General features: G+C 46.2%; 6 protein-coding genes across 6 annotated transcripts; 2 read left to right on the forward strand and 4 right to left on the reverse strand.

Annotated features, from left to right (window-relative positions):
* Positions 1 to 340: 340 nt before the first annotated feature.
* F5891DRAFT_564002 (P-loop containing nucleoside triphosphate hydrolase protein) lies at positions 341 to 1843 on the reverse strand. Its single transcript, XM_041372292.1, has 5 exons — positions 1637 to 1843; positions 1391 to 1521; positions 1255 to 1340; positions 1113 to 1195; positions 341 to 1053 (listed from the first exon to the last, which is right to left on the reverse strand). Exons 1-5 carry the CDS (start codon positions 1658 to 1660, stop codon positions 391 to 393), a joined length of 987 nt encoding a protein of 328 aa, XP_041222601.1. The 5' UTR covers positions 1661 to 1843; the 3' UTR covers positions 341 to 390.
* Positions 1662 to 2214, reverse strand: F5891DRAFT_899969 (kinase-like domain-containing protein; the record flags this gene model as incomplete). The annotated part of the gene is made up of 3 exons (XM_041373445.1): positions 1662 to 1844; positions 1897 to 2118; positions 2167 to 2214. Coding segments are annotated over 3 exons (453 nt in total), but the record flags the coding sequence as incomplete, so codon positions are not given.
* A 2488-nt stretch (positions 2215 to 4702) lies between these two features.
* Positions 4703 to 5101, forward strand: F5891DRAFT_957732 (uncharacterized protein; the record flags this gene model as incomplete). The annotated part of the gene is made up of 1 exon (XM_041375508.1): positions 4703 to 5101. A coding segment is annotated over one exon (399 nt), but the record flags the coding sequence as incomplete, so codon positions are not given.
* Positions 5102 to 12128: 7027 nt separating this feature from the next.
* Positions 12129 to 13766, reverse strand: F5891DRAFT_1192443 (uncharacterized protein; the record flags this gene model as incomplete). Its single annotated transcript, XM_041367604.1, has 6 exons — positions 12129 to 12264; positions 12326 to 12546; positions 12594 to 13206; positions 13256 to 13329; positions 13393 to 13454; positions 13508 to 13766. 6 exons carry the CDS (start codon positions 13764 to 13766, stop codon positions 12129 to 12131), a joined length of 1365 nt encoding a protein of 454 aa, XP_041222604.1.
* A 216-nt stretch (positions 13767 to 13982) lies between these two features.
* F5891DRAFT_1130081 (uncharacterized protein) lies at positions 13983 to 17374 on the reverse strand (the record flags this gene model as incomplete). Its single annotated transcript, XM_041364481.1, has 14 exons — positions 13983 to 14216; positions 14247 to 14264; positions 14301 to 14492; positions 14517 to 14558; positions 14583 to 14669; positions 14740 to 15195; positions 15259 to 15300; positions 15366 to 15462; positions 15521 to 15696; positions 15753 to 15888; positions 15952 to 16180; positions 16244 to 16445; positions 16495 to 17018; positions 17080 to 17374. 14 exons carry the CDS (start codon positions 17372 to 17374, stop codon positions 13983 to 13985), a joined length of 2730 nt encoding a protein of 909 aa, XP_041222605.1.
* Positions 17375 to 17706: 332 nt separating this feature from the next.
* Positions 17707 to 20751, forward strand: F5891DRAFT_983039 (uncharacterized protein; the record flags this gene model as incomplete). The annotated part of the gene is made up of 11 exons (XM_041377285.1): positions 17707 to 17989; positions 18042 to 18207; positions 18307 to 18522; positions 18577 to 18679; positions 18722 to 19513; positions 19576 to 19602; positions 19739 to 19817; positions 19910 to 19956; positions 20002 to 20241; positions 20290 to 20424; positions 20476 to 20751. The coding sequence occupies 11 exons, from the start codon at positions 17707 to 17709 to the stop codon at positions 20749 to 20751; spliced, it is 2364 nt and encodes a 787-aa protein (XP_041222606.1).
* Positions 20752 to 21363: the final 612 nt, after the last annotated feature.

Raw genomic sequence — 21363 nt, forward strand, 5'->3', positions numbered from 1 at the left:
TTCCGAAATCCCAAGTTGGGAATTCCTTATCTTTCAGAAACCCGGCTTCGACGTTGGGGGCGCGGTGGTGCGGCAGCGCCTTCAGTACTGTAAATGTGACTCAGAGTTCCTAGAAAATTCCATAGGTGCCTTGCAAGGCCCATCTGCAATGCAAGATCATTCCAAGGAGGTGATCTTTACATCGCTCTGGGATGCGCATGAAAACAACGAGGCTATCAGAACCACAGCATTTTTTTTGCGAAAAGCCCGGGCACTATATAGCCGCACATTTATACTTTAGAGTTTACGCAGCATCATGCTATCACGTGCACTGTAATGGTAGCGTAACATACGGTACCGGGTACACCACTGTAATTTCCTAGACTCAACGTTTTACTTCCTGTTCGCCGTTCATCCCTTCTTACTAATCTTCTTGAACCAGCTTTTGCCGGTCGCCGAATACGAGCCGTTGGCAACTGGCAAATCCGCGTAGTTGTTCATGACAAGCTTGCGTAGAATATCGCCTGACTCCGAAATACGACGAGTGATGTGGTCTGGGAAGCCAGGGTGTTCCCAAAGCGTTGTGACACAAGCATGGTCTGCGAAATACATGCCCTTGAATTTTTCCACATTGGTGTCCCACCAGTTCTCCATGTGGGTCTCTAATCCTGTGATGACGACTACAATCGGAACCTTCTTCTGGCAGATCCCAGAGTAGAATTTGTCATAGGCCTTAAAGAGGGCGCCAGGGGCAATCGTGCTGTTCATGCAGTACACCAAAAGGCTGATTCCATTCAACTTGGAGCTCATGAGCTCATGCAACAAACTCTTCAACTTTTTTTCCGCTTTCGCTGCCGGCACTGTGTTTGCAGTCCCCATGCAGAGACCTGCGGTATCAATCAGGACAAATCGCTGGCCTGAAATTTCTACTGGGTAGCGTTGAGTGGTAGAAGTGCATCCATGTGCGCTGTTAGATGTCTTCGCGTGCTGTTTTTGCGCGATTGTGTTGATGATTGAGCTTTTCCCTGAGCTTGTTTCGCCAAATATGACGATATTTCTTTCCCGCAGACGCGTCTGATATATTCGATCAGTAACCTCTCTTTGTGGTAATATGTCTCTCAAGAAGCACGTACTTCATGGTTGCTTGACCATGCGTTTTGAGGTGGTGGTGGTACTGATTGTTTCTGTTCATGTCCTGGGTTGCTAGTCGACTGAACTACTCATGGTGATGAAACATATCCGCCTCGACGCCTATTTGACATGAATGTAACTTACGAAAATCACTGTCGAACGCCGTGGTGGGATCAGTACTGACACTCGGAAATAATGGCGAAGAATCAGTGTTGGGTGGCGAAGAAGAACTGGAAAAATTGATGTTAAAACTCGTGAATCTGTGCAGATCTGGACCTACAAATATATCCGAGCTCCAGGCTCTGTGATTCCATTCGTCAGCTCATGATCAGGGTGGGATCGTGGACTATTGAGCGGGTGTTTTGTTATACCGTTGGAATCATTGTGCGAGGAAGCTCTGGGGAAACCACCCTGCTCATCATCGGGAGAATCGTTAGGTAGGCTCGAAGAATCTTGAAGCTCAAATGAGTGGATGGTCAGAAAAGCACTACGGACTATACAGGCTGACCTGATGAGCAAGGCCTACGCTTGACGAAGTCGAATACTTCATCTGCTGAAGGCCGAAGTTCAAATTTTGATCGCAGACATTTTTGAATCATGTCCCAATCTGAGTCCATTATTGCAGGGTGGCCGTTGGGACGCTGCGCACTATGACCTTGGCGTTTCAAACCATAGACACGGAATTCCGGGGTTTGACACTTGATCTCAGACCAAGGGTGCTGACCCGAGAGAATCTTGTTCCATAAGTCCTCAAGTGAATATTTTGTGACCAAATAACCAACTCACTTGAAGCATTACACAACCAAACGAGTAGATGTCGGTTTTTTCCAAAGGTAGGCCATTGAAATTGGCATCATCTGATAGAAGTTCTGGTGCTGCGTAGTGGATTGCGCCTGGATGTATCGATGTTACAGCCAAGTGTGGCTGGCCGAAAAGGGGCGCGATAACGGTGGAAAGACCAAAATCGATTAGCTTCGCCCGGCCTCCCTCGTCAATTAGTATATTTGCCTACAGTTTTATTGGTTTTCAAATATATCCTAGCAGCTCCGGACTCACCCCTGTTATATCCCCATGCACGACAGGCACAGAGTGCACTGCACTCATGGTAGGTTACCATAACATCTTGAGAAAAAATATGAAACTGACAGTAACACAGTCCAGCGCTGACATCCTCTAGCTTCCAACTTCGAGTCAGTCCTAGTAAGTGACAGGATGTGGTGGGAATTCTACTTACCATACGTGAACGGTCCAGCACTGTTAGATCGTTGCATTTAGATGCCAGGTAGGCAATCAACGTGCCGTTGGGAATCCACGGAGTTACTAAGCTGGGCAACCCTGGCTTCCGTCCAAATCCTGTCACTGTACCCAACAACGGTACAATGTTGTTATGGCGTAGAATCGTCAAAATACCGATTTCTCTGTTAATTTTCTGGATGACCCAAATGGTATAAGTAGCATGTGCTATTATATATGCGGGCCTGATATTTCTCACCCTGTGTATTCTCTCTGAATCTTCACATTGCTCTGGGTATCTGAAGGCCTTGACCGCAACCTTATGTGTTGATCGATTGGTCAGGGTAAGCCAGCGCATGGTAAATGAGTCTAACACGTGAACTGACGATGGCTGAGATACCATCTGCATTGTAATTGCATTTCCAGACATCGCCAAATCCACCTCCGCAAATGTGGTCTTGAGTTGTTCGAGTGATGAAGGGTGTTAAATCGACTGGTAAAGTCACCGTCCTACACAGTAAGTTCAATAAAGCGGATACCGCGTGTAACACCCATAATGCGACTATACCCAATACCCATGTCCATTCAATTAGCGGCGTCGTGAATGACGGACGGTCAAAGAATGCGGGTTGGATTCAGTTGCTCGGAGTATTACTTAGTAGTTGTCGTACCAAAGTTGAAATAAGAGGATGAGCAGCTATACGATGATTCGGGTTGGTGCGGCACTGTTCTTATTCACCTTTGGTTCACCTCCGAGTCCAACAAAGATCGTCGTTTGATTAGTCTGAGCGAACTCGGAAATGGCAACAAGTAGATCGAGAAAGGAAAGTCCTATACCCTTGGCTACAAGCCTTAAGGTAAGCTCCAACCTGCTCCAACGTTGACTTCAAACACGAGGCATTCAGGGCACCACGGAATTCCTTTCTGCAGATCGTCACAAGACGGCGTGACGCACACAAGGTACGAAATGTTAGAAGGCGTTCCTGAAATGGCAGATACCGGCACCCCCCGAGTATGGGACCGTCATCACACCCGGTGCGCCAGAACCTAACATCGAATTTCCACCAATCAGTGATTTGTAAGTGTTCGAAATGATCAAGCTAAGGGAGACATAGGTCGACAGTCCGCATCCCAAAGAGACCTTCGGTACGTTCTAATCAACATATTCCTACTCTAGGTATGCTTGATTCTCCATCTGTATGCATACAGGTATGCTGGCAATTCTAGGTAACTACCGTTCTACCATCCCTGGTTTTGTGTCAATACCGTGACTTATGACATCATAGCCTCGAACTTTAGGCGAGTCATTGCTGTAGCAGGAAATATGCATACTGCACTCCGTGATTGGCCGCGTCCTAGGTATATATATTGGCCAGGAGTCGCACAGCAGTCTCCACCATGACTGAGCAGCGCCCCCCACACGCTACGCTTCCCCAGCTATCGCCAGAACCACCACAGTATACTCTTCCAGAGACCTTCAACATCGGACAACGTAGCACGTGACACCTCATCCGCCCAGATCAGCTCAGGGCAGGTAAATCAGACTGCCTGCAATACTTTCTTGATCTTGAATGTCTTTATGTCAGCTTACCTGTGGTATTACAAGTTTGTGCATGGACCGGTCAATCAGGTCAATCCGGACGCACATGATTCCAGAACGGCCCAGGAGTACTTGAGTTTGAGTTCCCAAGTGAATTCAATGTCAGAAATGATACCTTTCATTATGGCTCGCTTATTTCTCAAGATCATGATAGCATCCAGCTTCTCGTAGCACATCCTAAAGGTGAATGATTGAATCATTTGTAATATATACTGCATGGAAGGCTTTTACTTTGCTAGAGATTGTGTATGATCCGACACGAAAACGGTGCGCTTTCGAATGTTCTCATGAGCTCATCGATACCTGCTTGATTGTTTTGGAAGCGAGTGACGTTGGACGATATCCACTCGCGAACATGGGCAACGCACAGATTCAGCTGGAATATCGGGCATCCTAATCAATCCACTGGTAGGTGCTTCATAACACCAGGTTAAACGCGATCACAATCAAAGGCAGCAGAAGTGTTCCACACCTTTAGAGATTCCGAGTCAGGATTGACTTCTTGCAGTACAATGCCAGAGCATTTGGCAGCATGGCGAAGAGAAGTTGTGCTTGATGCGAAGGTGAGTTTCCTCGTGCAGTGTGATGGAATGTGTGACAAATCTTTTACCATCTGTTTAGGGGAGAACTTTCGAATCATCTTTAGTGTAGTGAGTCACCAGGCCCGGGCAATCTACACATCCAAGAGAGCATAGACACTTACGGTCAGACCAGATCGACGACAAGAGTAAGGGCAATGCCATATAAAAAGGAGTGGTTGTGCTTCTGCTTCAGGTGGCCTGGTTTGTTATGCAGCTCATCACCCGCGCTATCTATCACCTTGAAACTACCCAGCTCGAAGTGGGCACACTCGCTTTTGCAGTCCTCAATTTCCTGACTTATGCTGCGTGGTGGGACAAGCCTCTCAATGTGCAATGTCCACATCCAGTGCATTGGAAGTCGACCAACTCGGAGTCAACATCAACCGACTCTAATTCAGCATCTACTGACTCGAATTCAACCGTGACACCGGAGTGTTACATTGGGTGTGTATGCACCTCAACAATTATACCGCTGCTGATTATGTCTGCCTTAGTGTCAGTGAAAAAGATAAAATCGCTCAATTTGGGATCTTCGCTCCAATCATCAGGAAAACCCTCCCAGGGCAAAATTACATAAATTTGCTAAAGTTTACATAACATTGTGAATTCACATAATTACATTAAGAATGATAATGTTAGATAATAGTGATACTCAAAATAAAAATTAGAAATGTCTGAAAGCTCGCTAAACTCTGACTAAGGCTTTCAACTCGTGGCTAAGCGGCTTCCAACACTTCGGCTGCTGGGACTGCGATTGAAGGTCAGGCCGGCATCACTGGCAGAGTTTCAAACAACCATGCCTCCTTCTCGCCAATGTGTACGCCGTTCTGCACGCTTGAAAGCCAACCCTCTAGTGTGCTGCTCCAGGTCAATGGACGACAAAGGTCCAAACACTCGCGGACCAGCCAAACCCCCTCCAGAACATCATGTACCCCGCCTGACTATCCAGTGGCAGAGCGACTGTGCTCTTACCGACATCCTCGTCAGCCATCTCTCCACGCACCCCGCCAATTGCAGAGTACTTTTCTACTCTGATGGCAAGAAAGCGATGTCTGCCATCGATGATGGTGCCTCAGGCTCGGACAAGGGGCAGGTGTATGGTACCCTGGCCAAACTTATTTTCACCGACCACCCGAGGTATGGTCACGTGTTCGCCACCAATGCAAAGAAGTTTTGTGATGGAGTCTGCAACCGCATCCAAATGTGAGTCGTTTCCGTCTTTTCTTCCGTTACAAAAAATACTGAAATTTATGTAGACTTAGGAGGAAATACAAGAAACTCAAGGCATCTTTTGACAGTACTGGCGCTGGTGTGATGCCTGGTGAAGGCACGCAAACGAGAAATCTTTTGGGTGAGTCCTCATTCCTTATTTTCCGGTCCTTAGCTGATGTATTTCGTAGATGCAGCGCTCTTAGAGCTCCCATGGTATACAGAATTGGATGCCATTTGGCATTCCAATCCGTCCATGGCTGCGAAGACTCACTCATCAAGACCTGGCGTCAATCACGCCGGCGCGTTATATTCCTTGGTTGGACCACATGCTGGGGCTGGTCCCCCCATGCAACTTGACACCAGTGCTGGTCCCCCCATGCACATTGATGCCAGCGCTGGTCCCATGCAGTACCTTCAACCGCCTCCTCAAGTATATCCCCCACATGATATCCATCCTTCCAGCACTCCGCCCTCACATTACGGCCAGCACTACTATCCCCCAGCAATGTCTTATGCTGGGGGTTCACACAGTGATCCCTCCATCAATCCAACACTGCAACATTGTGCTCCTGCTCCCACATTACCCTCCACTGCCCCTTTGCCCTCCACTGGCCCTTTGCCCTCCGCTGGCCCTTTGCCCTCTGCTGTCCCCTTACCCTCTGCTGCCCCCTTGCCCTCCGCTGTCCCCTTACCCTCTGCTGCCCCCTTACCCTCCACTGCCCCCTTACCCTCCGCTGCCCCCTACAATAAGTCCCCCCAAATCCATCTCCCTGGCCTTCCAACATCAGACAACGACATGGACATGGACATGGACTTTCAAGGCACTGGTGGCCCATTGGATGCCCCCCTTGAAGGTGACAAGAGGGCCGATAACTCTTCCAAAGCCGCTGGGAAGAAGCGACAGCTTTCGTCACCGTCTCCCCCTCCCGACGTTCCCGATGCTCCCGAACCTTTCCACATGCCAACAGCATCCCCATCATCTGTCTACAACAGCCGCTCAGTGTTTGGCCTGAAGAAGCCACCAAGCCGCGGTAGACACCGCAGGCTGCCATCAGATATCTCTTTCAGCACATCAGCACCTTCATCCACAACACGGAATACTACCTCATCGTCGGACTACCTGATGTCCTCGACCCCCCAGACCTCACTTCCCAACAGCGCCGGTGGATCGAAGAAGAAGAAAGCTAAGTCAGATGTGACGCAGCAGGTTGAGGAGGTGAGGGACAAGATAGCGTCGATGCAATCTGACGCGACATTGTGCCACGACCACAAGCACCTTCGCTTTCTCGCGAAGATCGAGCACACCCACGACATAAAGAAGTACAAATACCTTCGCGCCACCCGTGAACATGAGACTTTCCAGGCTACCGTCAGCCATCAGCATCTGCAGGAGTCGAAGGATAGCGAGATCTGCCTTCACGAGACCGACATCCGAGTCTATGAAGCGCATTCACTTGTGCTCGACAAGGAGGAGGAGACCCTTTGACTCAAGATTCAATTTCAACAAATGATGCAGGCGAGCAAGGGCCCATCATCTGATGGAGTTGAGTGAGCTCTCATTGTTGTTGTCTTGTTCTTGTTCTTGTTCTCGTCGTCGTCTCGTTCTTGTTCTCGTCGTGATCTCGTTCTTGTTCTCGTCGTTGTCTCGTTCTTGTTCTCGTCGTTGTCTCATTTTCGTTCTCGTCATCATCTCATAGTCTTATTTGCTGTTGTTGTTTCCATTGGACATATGTTTTTGTTGCTACCTTTTGTGATTGAGTACATAGGTATATACATTTGTTGTACAAGTGTTTGAGTAGTATTACATGTTCAAAAAGAATTGATCATCCTTCCCTATGGTGTGCATCTGAGTGAGGACTGTTAAAGAGCTCATCCATCAACTTTGCACGAGCAGCTTGACCAGGAGTGCCATCATATGTCCTGTCACCAACTACTTCTTCACCATCTGGACCCTCAATCTCTTGATCAATGAAATCTTCCCCCTCCGTGCGAGCCCACTTTAGAGAACTCTTGTATGTTCCGTCCTCCTTGCGATGCTCGATTTCAAAGTGAATGATCATGTTGTGCAAGATGATGCAACACTTGATCCACTGCACAGCAAACTCGAGGTCTTTCTCGGCCTGAATTCTGAATCGTAGCTCTCGAAGGGACTGGAACCGTCCCTTCAAAACAGCAAACATGTGTTCAACATGAACATGAATCTACATAAATGAAAATCAATTGAAAATCACTAAAAAAAAACATACCTTAGAGGTGATAATTGAATGTCTTCTGGTCCTTTGTCAGCCGTCCATTGCGAGGCCTCTTGAAAGGGGCGATACACCATGGTTCCAATGGATAAGCGCTGTCTGCCCAAACCCAATGACTATCAGGCAGAAGATCAGCATGCTTGTCATAGAGGCGAGTGGATCGAAAAGCGAATGCATCATGGACACTCCTGGGATGACCAAGAGAGTAATCAACAATCAGGAGGTTATGGGGCAGGATGACTGCCTAGAATTAAATTAATTTTTGCACATGAAGATGAAGAACAAAAATGTTACCTGACAGCCAAGGGAATAATTGGACTTCCTATCATAAAACGTCTCACCGTAATAACCAGGTTTTGTGAACAGATTCATAGTCGAACCATCAATGGCTAGAAAGCCACCTTTCCACTCTGGACAAGTATGTGACTCGGCAAATTTGTGAGCCAGGTCAGCATCCTCAGAATTACCTGCTGGGAAGCAGATAAACTGATCATGGGCATCAAGCACCGCAATCATCACACAATTAGTGCAATTAACTACGGACCCGACACTCATGCCTGCCCATTGAGCGACATCCTTGAGAGAAATGGAATTGCCATAGTGGCCTGCCCGATTCAGAAAGATGGCGAGCTGGATGGAGACAGGGAGCTGAGGATTGTTGAACTGGTTCTGGAAGATAGGGTGATTAGATATACAGTGGCTCAAAAAAGTGTCTCAATGTTTGTAACATTTCATGTAATTGCTTTATTATGCGCCAGGGTGTAGGAATATGACTAAACTATAGGGAGGTGTCATAAAGCTATACTTCTTAGCCTCATTTGAGTCCCCTATAGCGTGGGAAGCTGATGTCATCACGTGCAGATATGGCTATTTTAATTTGGTGACTCATTGAGACACTTTTTTGACTTTTAGTTTGATCAACACAATCTCTATAATTATGATACTTTATGTGACCTTCTGTTGCTCTAATCACTTCTGCCACTCTTCTAGACATGCTATCTATCAATTTTGAATATTTCTTCTTAGCACTCCTTTCTCACTCTGCTGCAACTCTGTCCTACAGCTGAAATAGCCCCTATGATGAATTTTGATAGGCTGCAAGCAATTTCTTGAATATTTTTCAGAGATATTCAATAGGGCTGATGTATGGGGACTATGCTAGACATGATAGAACATTGAGATCATGGTATTTGAGCTGCTAGTGACTAAATTGAAAGCTTACCTCACATGAATGAAATAGGGGAGGCGGGGGACAAGGGGAGGCAGGGGACATGGGGGAAGGAGTGCTTAAAGACAGACTGATTGAAACATCATCGTCTGAAGGAGTAGTAGAAAGCGAGTCCTCGGAGTCGGAATCACTCTCAAAGTCTGACCAGTCCTCTAGGATATCCTGGTATCGTAACCTGGCCAAAGAAAGTTCGGCCTGATCCACAATATTCAGGAGCTCTTTACGAGTGGATGGACGAGGCATAGTTATGGTGGGGGGCTATGGTGCGTGTGGGATCAAAACTCCTATCTGTGTGTATATGTGACGCAGTTTTCAGCAGAGTTTGAAATTTCGGAAAGTTCTGAGGCTTCGTCTTGCACTGAGCATGCTGTTGTCGTTGTTGTTGTCGACCTCACCCTTGAACCTCGATGCCCATCCACAGTGCTGAGAAGGCCACCATCAAATTTTCGGGTGCCATCCACCCAATGTAAGTCATTTTTGTGTGTAGTTAACTAACATTTACTTTTATTTTATAGGAAATCTATTATAATCCAGATTCCACACGCATCCCACCTGACCAGTGGCGCCTCGCCCTTACCGGCAAACGGCCTGTCCACCTTCCGCCTCCTTATCTGTCTCCACGGAGGCACCCTCACGTTGGAGATGGAGTCATCGGACACCATCGACAACATGAAGGCGAAGATCCAGGACAAGCAGGGCATCCCAACTGACCAGCAGCGTCTCACCTTTGCTGGAAAGCAGCTCGAAGATGGCCATTGACTACAACATCCAGAAGGATGTCCACCCTCCACTTGATCTTGCGTCTTCACGGAGGCATGCAGATCTTCCTCCCGACACTTTTCATCCCCCCCTCCTCCGCTCGGCACTTATTTGGTCCCTCCCGCGCTCCCTACCTACAGCTGATTTCATTCCCGTGGGCCTTGTTTTTTTTACAATTTTATTAATGCTTTCATTTGAAATACAATTATGTTGGACCGCTACTCTACCACTTTCCCCTATGTACATAGCACACTTTGAAAATCACAAGTGTCGTTTTAAAGTCCGACTACATGCCGATGTGTGCCGAGCACATTTCTCTCGGACTTGCACGAGTTCTTTCAAACTTTAAGCGGGGAGTTGAAGGGAGTTGAACGCAGTTTAGCGAGTTTTCAAGAGTTTCAAAATTTATTTTGAGTACCACTAATGTCAGGTGGATTATTTGAACAAGAACAAATTATTAGCGAGAATTATCTGAATTTTGAAAAAGTATGTCTATCTACAATCTATCTATCTATGTATCACTAGCCACTGTGTCACCACTGCGCAGTAACCTTGAGAGTTTATCAAGTCCGCTATTTCACGCAGGAGCAGACAGGAATGGTGTAAGTAAACCATTCAAATGATATGCAGGAAAAGCTGAGACCATAACGTTGAAATTTCGTTGAAATTCGTCATTTGCACATATTTGTTTCGTTCATGTGACTGTTTGGTTGATATTGAAATCGAACCATTTACGTGTATTTGTTTGACTCGCATGACTTTGGTTTGAAAACCTTTGAACTTTTGAACTTCTGACATCGATCCCTCATTATGATTCCTCAACATTGTCAGCCTCAACCATCAAGCTGATAGGTACGTCTTAGATATAAAAAAAAGTTTTGTTTAACAGTTCATAGTCGTCCTTTCATGCTTGTCATTGCCCACTGTTCGCAGACCGTGTGTGCCGATTCTGCTTCGAGGTCGAGCCATGCTGATTGAAGTTGTCAGGGCCTGTCGTTCATGCTCACCGTTTGCAATTCGTGAGTCTGTCTATCCTCATTCAAGCAACAGCCACACTGATCCAAGGTGTTGCCCACTGTTTGCAGGCAGTGAGTGTGCCAATCCTCATTCAAGCAACAGCCACACTAATCCAAGGTGTTGCCCCTTCACAGGATGTAGGTTTGTTGATCCTCATTCGAGCAAGGGTCACGCTGATCCAAATCGTTGCCCGCCGTTCGCAGGAAGTGCATCAGTAAATGTCAAAAAAACCTGGATCAACTTATACAACTTATATACCTGAACATCTGAAATCAGACTCTTTCCAGTGAATCAGATCAATAAGATACACAGTGGTCCAGACATCCAGTCCCCTCAGTTGCCCCAGTCTCACTCAGTCACTAAGTAGTTCAGACATTTAGTGGTTCAGGTAATTCAGATTGATTCAGTTGATTCAGTTGATCAGTAGTTCAGACATTATCCTGTCCAGATGTCACAGATTGTTCAGATACATTCAGTCATTCAGTAGTTCAACAATACAGGAGCATTTCAGTCACCCAGCACACCCAGTAGTTCATACATTCAGTTTTGCAGAGCTGTACATTGATGTATACTATTCAGTGTGATTCACCCTACTATTAAGCTTGTTTAATTGTGTGAAGCAAAGGCTATACATCATAAATGAAAAGCTAAACTACACCAACTCTAGATTCTTTAGCCATGGAATGGCTAAAGAATCTAGAGTTGGTGTAGTTTTCATGACTGGAAATGACGCTTTGACTGAAGCACGGAAATATCTAAACTGCGATCTTCGAACACATCTTCCTGTCGTTGGATGGATGTCCCCTTCGACGGGCGATTGAAGGCATATATCACAGACATGTGAAGTAAGAGAGACAAGAATAGTAGTACATGGACTTGCCGGACACTGTCCGAGTCTACTACTACTAGTACAGTAGTACTACAACAGTTATAGTACTAGTAGTAGAACAATGCGCAACACAACAATGAAGAAAAAGCGATGAAAAAATGATGTAACGGAGACGCGGCTGAAACTACAATTTGGCATTCTTTCGTGATGGGCTGCAGTATGCCATGGTCGTAAAACCTTCCTGCTCCTCTTGGTCGATCCACCACCCGACATATTTTCCATCTCCAGTGCCTTGCGTTTGAGTAGACCCTCATGCCAAGAGGAATATCGATCGTATCCGGTCTGCTTCAACCCACTCTGTAAGTAAGGCATCAGCGTCTCCCAATCGAAGAGCATTGCCGGAGGAACCCATGTGCGACAAGCCAGTAGTGAAGGGTCCGCGATGGCTGTGGAGGGTCTATTAAGACAAGGTAAGCAATCAGCAGCATGAGTTTTGAAAAAATGTACTCGTCACTGTTGGACCCGTCACTGCTAGACCCGTCACTGCTAGACCTGTCACTGCTAGACCCATCACTGCTAGACTCGTCGCTGCTAGACTCCTCCACAGCGTCCTCGGCTGCCAGCTGATCAATGTGATCGAGGGTTGTATCCCGAATTCTCAACATGGTGTGTTGAAACAAACATTGAACATTTGCAAGGCCGGTGGAGTCAGTGTTTGGAGTCAGCTCCTATTATTGATGTTAGATGATACTACTTGATGAGGGGGACCACTCACCGCATATTGGTAAAACTCATTATCGTGGTCATTCAGATTGAGTTGTCCGGTAGGGCAACGGAGCCACATAGTGACTGTGACTGTAACTGCAGACACCCAGTTGTGGCGAAACACGGTGACTGGTCCGGGAAATGATTTGTTGGACTTGCGAATCCACTTGTGGAATGGCACTACTAACTCCACCTCGTTCAACGTATCAAACATCCTTGATGACTCCTTTGGCGGTGAGTGGCGTACGTTTTCCTTGATATCGAACAACGTGAGGGCGACAATATTCGGGGCACCGTCAATGTAATCTTGGAGTTTGTATAGGACATCTTGTCGTGTCTCAGAGTAGGACACCTCAGTTCCCCACAGCTGTAGCCATCCACTTTCTTTATCGTGAAACTCAACAAGTATGTCAGGCTGGCTGAGTGGTTTCGCTTGGGATCCTGATGTCCCACACCCGTTAAGAGTGGAGTTCATCTGTATCATGAATTCACTGTATTCTGGGGCGATACCCATGGACGCAAATGCAGCATCCATGGATTTGCGCAACGGCATCAGAAAATTCTCGTGAATTGGGCTAGGCAGGATTACGACAAGTTGTGAGGACGAGGGGGTGTATGATAGACTGAAAGCAAGGTGTTAGATGGCGATTATCGGATAATGATAGTACTTACTTGTACCAATCATCATCCCCGGCGATGGCTTCCGCAATATATTCATAATCATTGATTGACACATGGGAGAAGCTCTGCATGAGTCAGTACGAGTCAGCCCGGGCCTGTGCGAAATTATCGTGTGAATGTTCTCATACCTGGGAATCGTGGACTCCATGTCTTTGCCCTCTGATTTCAGCGACAATTTTCTTGCGCCAAACTGTTTAAGAAGGTTAACAAAGGATACGACACTACACACAGTAAAAAACGCACCACCTTTATTGATTTCTTGAGCTGATGGCTCTCTTAGTGTCGAAATCTGAAGACTAGTTTCAAATTGCGCGCAGGTGTCTGTACTAGATTGAATGGCCAAGTGGTTTGCCGAGGGTGTTGAATGATGTTTGACCAGCGGAGGGCCACTTGCTAGGGAGTATCGTTTTTGCTGTGGTGTGGAGGGCTGAGATTTCCATGCTTGACTGCAATCATAATAAGCACTTTGTGCTCTGAGTGGTAGAGTGAGGGAGGTTGGCATGATAAGCCTGATTGGCACCCTACTATGTGTTAGCTTGCTTATATATATACAAATGCGGCTTCAGAAGCTCCGAGCCGTGCTGTCAAAGGAGTTGTGGAGTTTGCCGTGTCCAGCATGCCAGCACTTGTGAGGAGACTATCATGGAGCATAGTACAGTCTGTACAAAATAGTATAAGGAAGATCAACATATAGTGTACAGTAGTCTCCTAGTAGTGGTTAATAAGTGATTTCATAAGCGTGATAATCTGAAAATTTATTAACATAGTAAGCTGAAAAAGCAACCAAAGAATCAGTGTGTTTGAGATGATGGGGAATGTCTTGTGAACCATAAACACCTATCAGGTGTGCTGCACGCATGATACTGTCCAAGTGAATGACGGACACAAGCCACTCACCGCTGTCATCATCCAATTCAGGTTCTACCATCCACATGCCAGTGGATTTACATGGCTCATTGCCAATAGGAGCGAACCAACGAACCAACGCACATGGATACAGCTGACCACGATAAGTGATAGAAAAGAAGAGGATGACTTGAGCGACATATAGGCCTTGAAATCCAGGGAGAGAGGGGTCTTTTTCGGCAAATACGCAGTCGTGGCGAGCAGGACCATTGTACCAAGACCTGCAGCTGTGAATACGCTGGCGCTGCATTGCATTAACTCCACAGATGTCACTTGGAGCGCGGAATGTTGCAACAGCTGAGTTGAAGACATCTACTCTCCCCTCGATAACTGGAAGAACACTGACATCTACTATATCAGCTGCTTGAATGGAAGCATTTGGGTTGCGCTGATCATATAGAAAGCAGCCCACTAGCTCAGGAAGATTCAGGAAATTGATAAATGCAGCAATTTCGGGAAGCCGACGAGGGTATTCCATTGCTGAGTACTCTCGTAAGTACTATATTGCTAGTAGAGAAATCATTGGTGCTCTTACCTTGAGTCTGGGCCAGTTCTACAGATGCTTGAACCCTAGTGAGTTCAGTATCTGGCTCAACATCCTCAAGATTGGAGTCATCTCTAAAATGAGCCTCCTCAGGATCAAACTCGTCATCGAGATCCTCGAAGTCACCTGGATCAATGTCAGCAGGTTCCAATGAGGCTGGGTTTAGGAATCTGTGGGCAGCAAGGTGAGACTTGAATGCGGCAAGTTTATTGAGTCGCTGGTTGATCAAGAGCATCTGACCTAAAGGTAGGTGACAATTCGAGCGCCTCCAGGGTTTCTTGATGGCCTTGATGTGCTTCGACTCCGTGATCGACAAGCACAAGCCATTTGGGGCACCATAAAGCTCTATAAGTGTTCGATAATGCATCAAGGCATGTTGGCGTGGAAGTGATATTCCGTCTGGCATGACACCGGAGTCAATGAAAATGTTGCGCTCTTTATGAAACCGAGCCAAAGCATCGTCCAGCGCATCTAGGTCAGCCTCGCTGAGGGTAGAACAACGTGCGAGATAGCAAAAGTCCATGAAAGCAGAAATGGCTCAGACCATTTGATCTGGAACAAGGCCAGTAATCGCAGGAAGAAATACCTAGTATGACAAAATAATAGTATATTAGTTCAACTGTAGCTATCATAGTGAATCAACACCGCTACCTTCATCAGGGCCTTTGAATCATTACCTGTCCATTGTTTGAAGTGTCGACCTTCAGGGAAGTGTCTTAAACCAGGGAACGATGGAGCAGCAGAAACTCTGATATGATAGAAGCACGTGAGTACATCACATATAGTAGCTTGATTGAGATACGTACCTTCGATCTATCTCAGCCATCGTTGCTGCAGCCTTAGATGTTACGAATGTCTTCGCCAAATATTTTTCAACCCAGGTAACAAGGTGGTCCTTGAACGAACCTTTAATCACCTGGTGGAGCAGATCGGGTGACAACAACTCATGAATATTTGCCCGAGGAAATGAGGCTGTAAATGGCTAAAACATTCAATGAATTGGCAATGTCTCATTGGAGGTGAGATAGTAGTACTTACCATAATATCATCGACGATCCCCCAGTTGTCCCATAACACTTTCCATGCATATGTACCCCTCAATAGTTCAATGAATTCATGTGTTCGGAGGTGACCTGCATTCTTCTCGTCCAAGTCTTTTCTTGAGGCAGTACACCTAATCAAAACCGCAAAATCAGCATCTGAAAAAAATAAACAGTATAGAAACATCGTTGCATACCTCGGACACCAGCCTTGAACAATACAAGAAAGTAAACATTGCTCAGGGTAATCAGCGATATATGGTCTGAGCCCATAAATTGTGCGACAGTAATGTCCATCAGGACATAATGTCACCTCTGGTGTAGTCATTGCGGGCCGAAGTGATGAGAGAATTGCCTCCAGTGACCTGTGGAACAAGTGACGGCGGAAGTCGCGAAATTCTTGATCATTTTGATGTTCTCGATCAGCTGAATGAGAAGGACAATGGTTATCAAAATTGTCTGTCCAATAGTACACGAACTACTAGTTACATTTAGGGATAGCCAAAAACCCTACCAAGCTAACAGCATTAACGTGAGCGCGTCGAATATTGTTATGTACATTTCCATTTGAAATGTACAGCGGATAGTATTCACTGTTGCCAGTTGCAACTGACACGGTCGTCTTGTCGCTACCCAAGATGACAGGAACGAACATTGCACCATGACATTCGGGGTCCTCTGACAGTTCATTCTAAAAGGTCGTTAGTATACATTATAGGATTGCTAGCTATTCAACATACACATTGGTTCCACGCCCAATTTCCGGACATGAAATCACCAAAGACCCTCTCATGGTTGTTACCATACACTTGGTGTGGAGCATGGTCAAAACCATCCTTGAAGTCAGGGTTTGACAACTGGTTGCGCAGCAACATACGTGGGTCCCGAAACCACACGTCATATTCAGCAAGCTTCCATTGAGGCGCTGACAGGTCACCAGTGAGACTGTTCACGTCGCCATGCTGAACGGTGAAGCTCTGCCAGGGTACGTCGCCCTGATCTATTGCATCAATGGTATCATAAAGGTCTTTTTTGTTAGCATATGGAGGGGGCTTCCCACTTCCGCCCTCACTCCCATTGACCTTGGCCCAGATGTGCATCAGCTCATCAAACTGAGTCCCCGGCATTTTGTTGTGTCGAAAGACGAAATCAGCGAGGGAGAAGTGACCTCGATTGGCAAATGGATGCCATGGTGATTTTGGCTTCTCGTGAGGGAGAGGTTGTGATCCATTGAGGTCATTGTCGTCCATATCACAAGGAGTTCCTGTATGAACATTGAATGGTCAGCCACTGGACCAGACAATAGTTCACTAACAATTACTTACCATCAATCACAGAGTGCCGTACAAAGTATGCACCAAGCGGAGGTGCATTGTTGGAGTCGCTCCTGCTATCGACATCTGTGTCGGGTTGTTGACCAACATTGTTGTCGAAGTGATGATGCTCCATGGGCTGCAGTTGGTATTGAGGGATGCGAGAAGGGGGTAGTACTAAATTGGTGTGCACAGCGTTTCTGTGGTTGGTGAGGCCTGCACGAGTCAAAAATCCCTTGCGACACTGAGCATTGATAGGGTTGGCGCAGAAAAACTTGCGTGGTCGGTAGGTAGGTCGCTGAGGCATTATCTGTGCAAGATGGAGATTACCTATGCCCTATACATCGGTGAGGGCAATTAGTTTCATGTGTGTCTTAGACGAATATTAGTTACATACCAAATAGATGTATGCAATGTGTTCTTGTCACAAGAAGTGACTTCGCAAATGTTGTGCTTGAGGCTCACGTTGATCTGAGGAGCACTGGGTTACTAATTGGCCGACTTTGCAATAAAATAGACAAAAACTGACGGGGAAAATTAGGACTTGATACAGGAAATTTCCACACTCACATGTATATAGTAGGTCAGCAAACGAACTTGCTATTTTACTATAAAATTACTGCACATAGACATGTCAGCATGGTGGACACTCGTAAAGCAAACAAGCATGCTCACCCAGGATTAGTTGACCAGCCGCCTCCCCGTCTATCACAAGACGAGATCCTCAGGGAAAAGAGAAAGGCAGCTGACCTGAAAAAGAGTAAGGGTAAGACATCCAACAATGTCGTCAAGATGGAGGAGGCAATATGTGCCAAAGAAACTCAAGATAGAGCGGAGGCACGTCAACCGCGTGGACCCAGTGTGCTGAAAACAACCAGACCGTTGAAGACAACAAAACCGATGACTCAGAATCATACAAGGGGTAAGTGTGCACCTTACATTTGTTTACTGTTAATTGCAATCACACACCACAGACACAGCCGCGATGAATGAAGATGATGATGCAAGCCTCAAGGACACTGCAAATGGGAATTGTGCAACGAAGAGTCAAAAGGATAGTCGCGAGGAGAATGTGAGGCTCACCAAACGCACATTCAATGACTCGGAGAAAGGCAACGACTCAGAGTTTGATGATGTTGAGTAAGCTATCTCTATTTGAAATTAATCAGCGCTTAAACATGAACTTCTTGCCCTTACTACCACGATGGACCTTATACACGCACCAATCAACTACTTTAGATGTTGTCCCTCCAAAAAGACTAAAGCCTCAGCAGTGTCAACCTTCCACTCTACCTCTCAACCAGCTACATCTGGTGTCATCCCTGGCTGGTCTTCCATTGTGGAAGCTAGCGTGCCAAATCACAACAAGAAACCTGCTTTTCCCTACGGAAAAATAGCTCAGCATTCGCAGCCAGCTCCAAACAGCCAGTCCACAGATTCATGCACATCAGATATGTGATTTAATGTGTCTTTCTGACACATCTAGTATATTTTCACAAACTCAGGCAGGAACACCTCAGTAAATCCCTTCTCGGGACTCGACGATCATCCTGATCTCCCTGATGTTCCTCCAGACGTCGAAATCACCAAGGCACAGAAGCCAATTATTTCTGTAGGTCATGTCAATTTGTTTCAAACTGTCATCTTATCTCAGATGGAGCAGAAATCGTCATCTCAAAGAGCTCCAACATGTGGTGTTTCGCCTCAAGGCAGTGTAGGGGAGGCACAGAGGCAAACAAGTACTGATTACATACCAGAATGGCCCGCCACCTCGTCAAGCGTGTCAAAGGAGCAAGAAGATCAAGTATGGCCTGATCCGTCTACAAGTGGTGCAGATAGGACATCGTCACAGAGCTTATCACAGAGCAAGACACAAGGAACCACACGATGGACAGTGCCACTGTCACTTTTTCGCTTCGCTGTACCGCTCGATTCTTCTGACGATGACGCCCCATCGTCCACTCAGTTCAAGAACAGAGTCAACAGTGACTCTAAGTTCAGGTCCGATGTCGACATGGACGCTCCAACATCTGCCCAGCCTAGCAAGAGATCCAAAGTCAACCCAGAACCCAGCTCCGATCACAATATGGATCACAACATTGAGGGTCCCAGCAACATTGAGGGTCCCAATGATATTAACGATAAGCCCAGCGACGTTGATGATAAGCCCAGCGACGTTGATGATAAGCCCAGCGACGTTGATGATAATGCTAGTGATCAGAGTGATACTCTTGTGAAGGAGAATAGGGATGTCAGAATGGATGATGGTGAAGACTGTGACTTGAGGCGCAAGGACAGGAACAGCCGCAAAACTATGGAGCATAAAATACAACTTAAACCCAATTCTTCCAGGCAACGTAGTGTCCAGTCCCTCAAGTGCTATGCCTTCAAGACATGTATTCAAATTTCACAAGAGAAGCTCTCCGCAAATAGCGCCCAGTCGAAGGTAATTAGTATATTCATTTACATGCGCAAATACAAACTAACATTTTTACACTAAACTTACAGGGTATGATGGCCCTTGCCATTGCTAAGGTAAGTGATGTCCCCTTCATGCTTAATCATCTAAGTTCAAATTCACAGACATCATCCACGGCTAACGCCAAGTCAAAGCAGAAGTCTTTGATGTGATGTGGACTAGCAACCTGTGAGGCTGATGACGATGCCACAGACTGTGATAATGACACGGACTTTGATGGAAATCTTCCACCTGGGACAATTCATCATTTTAGGACAGTTTTTACGCCAATGTGGTTCAAGCTCATTGCACGATTTGAAGAGCCTTGGGATATAGCAGATTGAGTTCCAGATGTGCAACGACTTTGGGACCGTTGTTTTACAGGTCACTCGCACACCCTCCAGAAGAAGAATGATCTGGTGTTCTTCCTAGTAAGCAGTTTGTTTTCCATGTTCTCACTACTCATGTTCCTGCAGGTCAAGCAACGCACGTATGACTGGCGCAGCATGTTCGCAACACGTGGTGAAAAGGCCGTGGCGGCCTTCATCTCACGGCAGGTCACAGGCTTCGATACACCCGTTGAAATTGAAGCATACGTTGAATGGGCCGTCCCCCAAACTCAGGCCTTTCATGATGATGAAGGCAGAGGAAATGCTCCACCTCCGATCTTCCAATTCATGTGGGCCAATGTTGATGAGAGCGACTCTGAGAATCCAGTAAGTGGCTAGCTCTCAACTGAGCAAATTCATTAACTGGTGTTTTAGATAGGGAAGGGGCCGTTTCAGCATGAGACAATCCTCAATACATTTGCCTTCTATCTCAAAAGTATAGCTGCGATCCCTGATGGCCTCCGGAAGACCTCATCCCCAAAAGCTGCACTTGCCCTCACAACTGTCGCAGTATGTTTGTTTTATGTCTTCCTCAACAGTTGTCTCACGTGTATTCACAAGGTTGAGAGAGCATGGAAGCAATGGGCTACAGGTGAATTAGTCCAGGACTCATTCGATGATAAATTTTCATCGGCGATGTGGAATCTTCCAACACAAGATATCCTTGAATCTATCGACAAACTCAAACCTCGCACATGCACGAAAATACTCGAAGGAGCTGCGCACTTCATTGGGGCCCATAAGCCGAAGTCCATACGCGTTCAACAATGTTACACAGGTGGAGCAGGATTATCAGGAAGGGCCTTATGTTATGAGTCTGAGTCTGAGTCAGAGTAGTAGGTTAGAAATTTGTATGGTCAGGTCTAGTACTACAGCTATGAATGGACTGTTTTGTTTGGTATTCTGGTGCTTGGGCAGACTGATAAACTGTTGTTTGAGAATTGACTGCCACTGTGGAATGCTTAAATTGTTGGAATACTCAGCTACTAGACCACTAGATTGCTTGATCACTAGGCTACTATGGAACTGTGGACTTGAAATACTCAGCTACTAGACCACTAGATTACTTGATCACTAGGCTACTATAGAACTATGGACTTGAAATACTCAACTATTGGGCTACTGTTCTATTGGAATAATGGTCTACTGGTTATGCTGGATTACCTGATAGCCTGCTCAACTGAATACCTGCTACACCAATCATCCTAGTATACTGAAGAACTGATGAGTCTGGAATGTCAAAACAACTGGATGGCTGATAACCTGAGTGGTTGAACTCACTGGAACATCTGATATACTGGATGACTTTAATGACTGAAAGTCTAATGAGTCTGAATGACTGGATGACTGAATTCAGAAATGGACGCTACAGATTCCAGAAGAAATCTGGATGTCTGAAGTTACTGATATGCTGAATTCAGGCTCCTCAGGTGGATAAGTGAGGTCCAG

This window comes from Suillus fuscotomentosus (assembly GCF_016647785.1).
Source record: "Suillus fuscotomentosus strain FC203 chromosome Unknown F5891scaffold_50, whole genome shotgun sequence".
In the NCBI taxonomy this organism is placed as follows: domain Eukaryota; kingdom Fungi; phylum Basidiomycota; class Agaricomycetes; order Boletales; family Suillaceae; genus Suillus; species Suillus fuscotomentosus.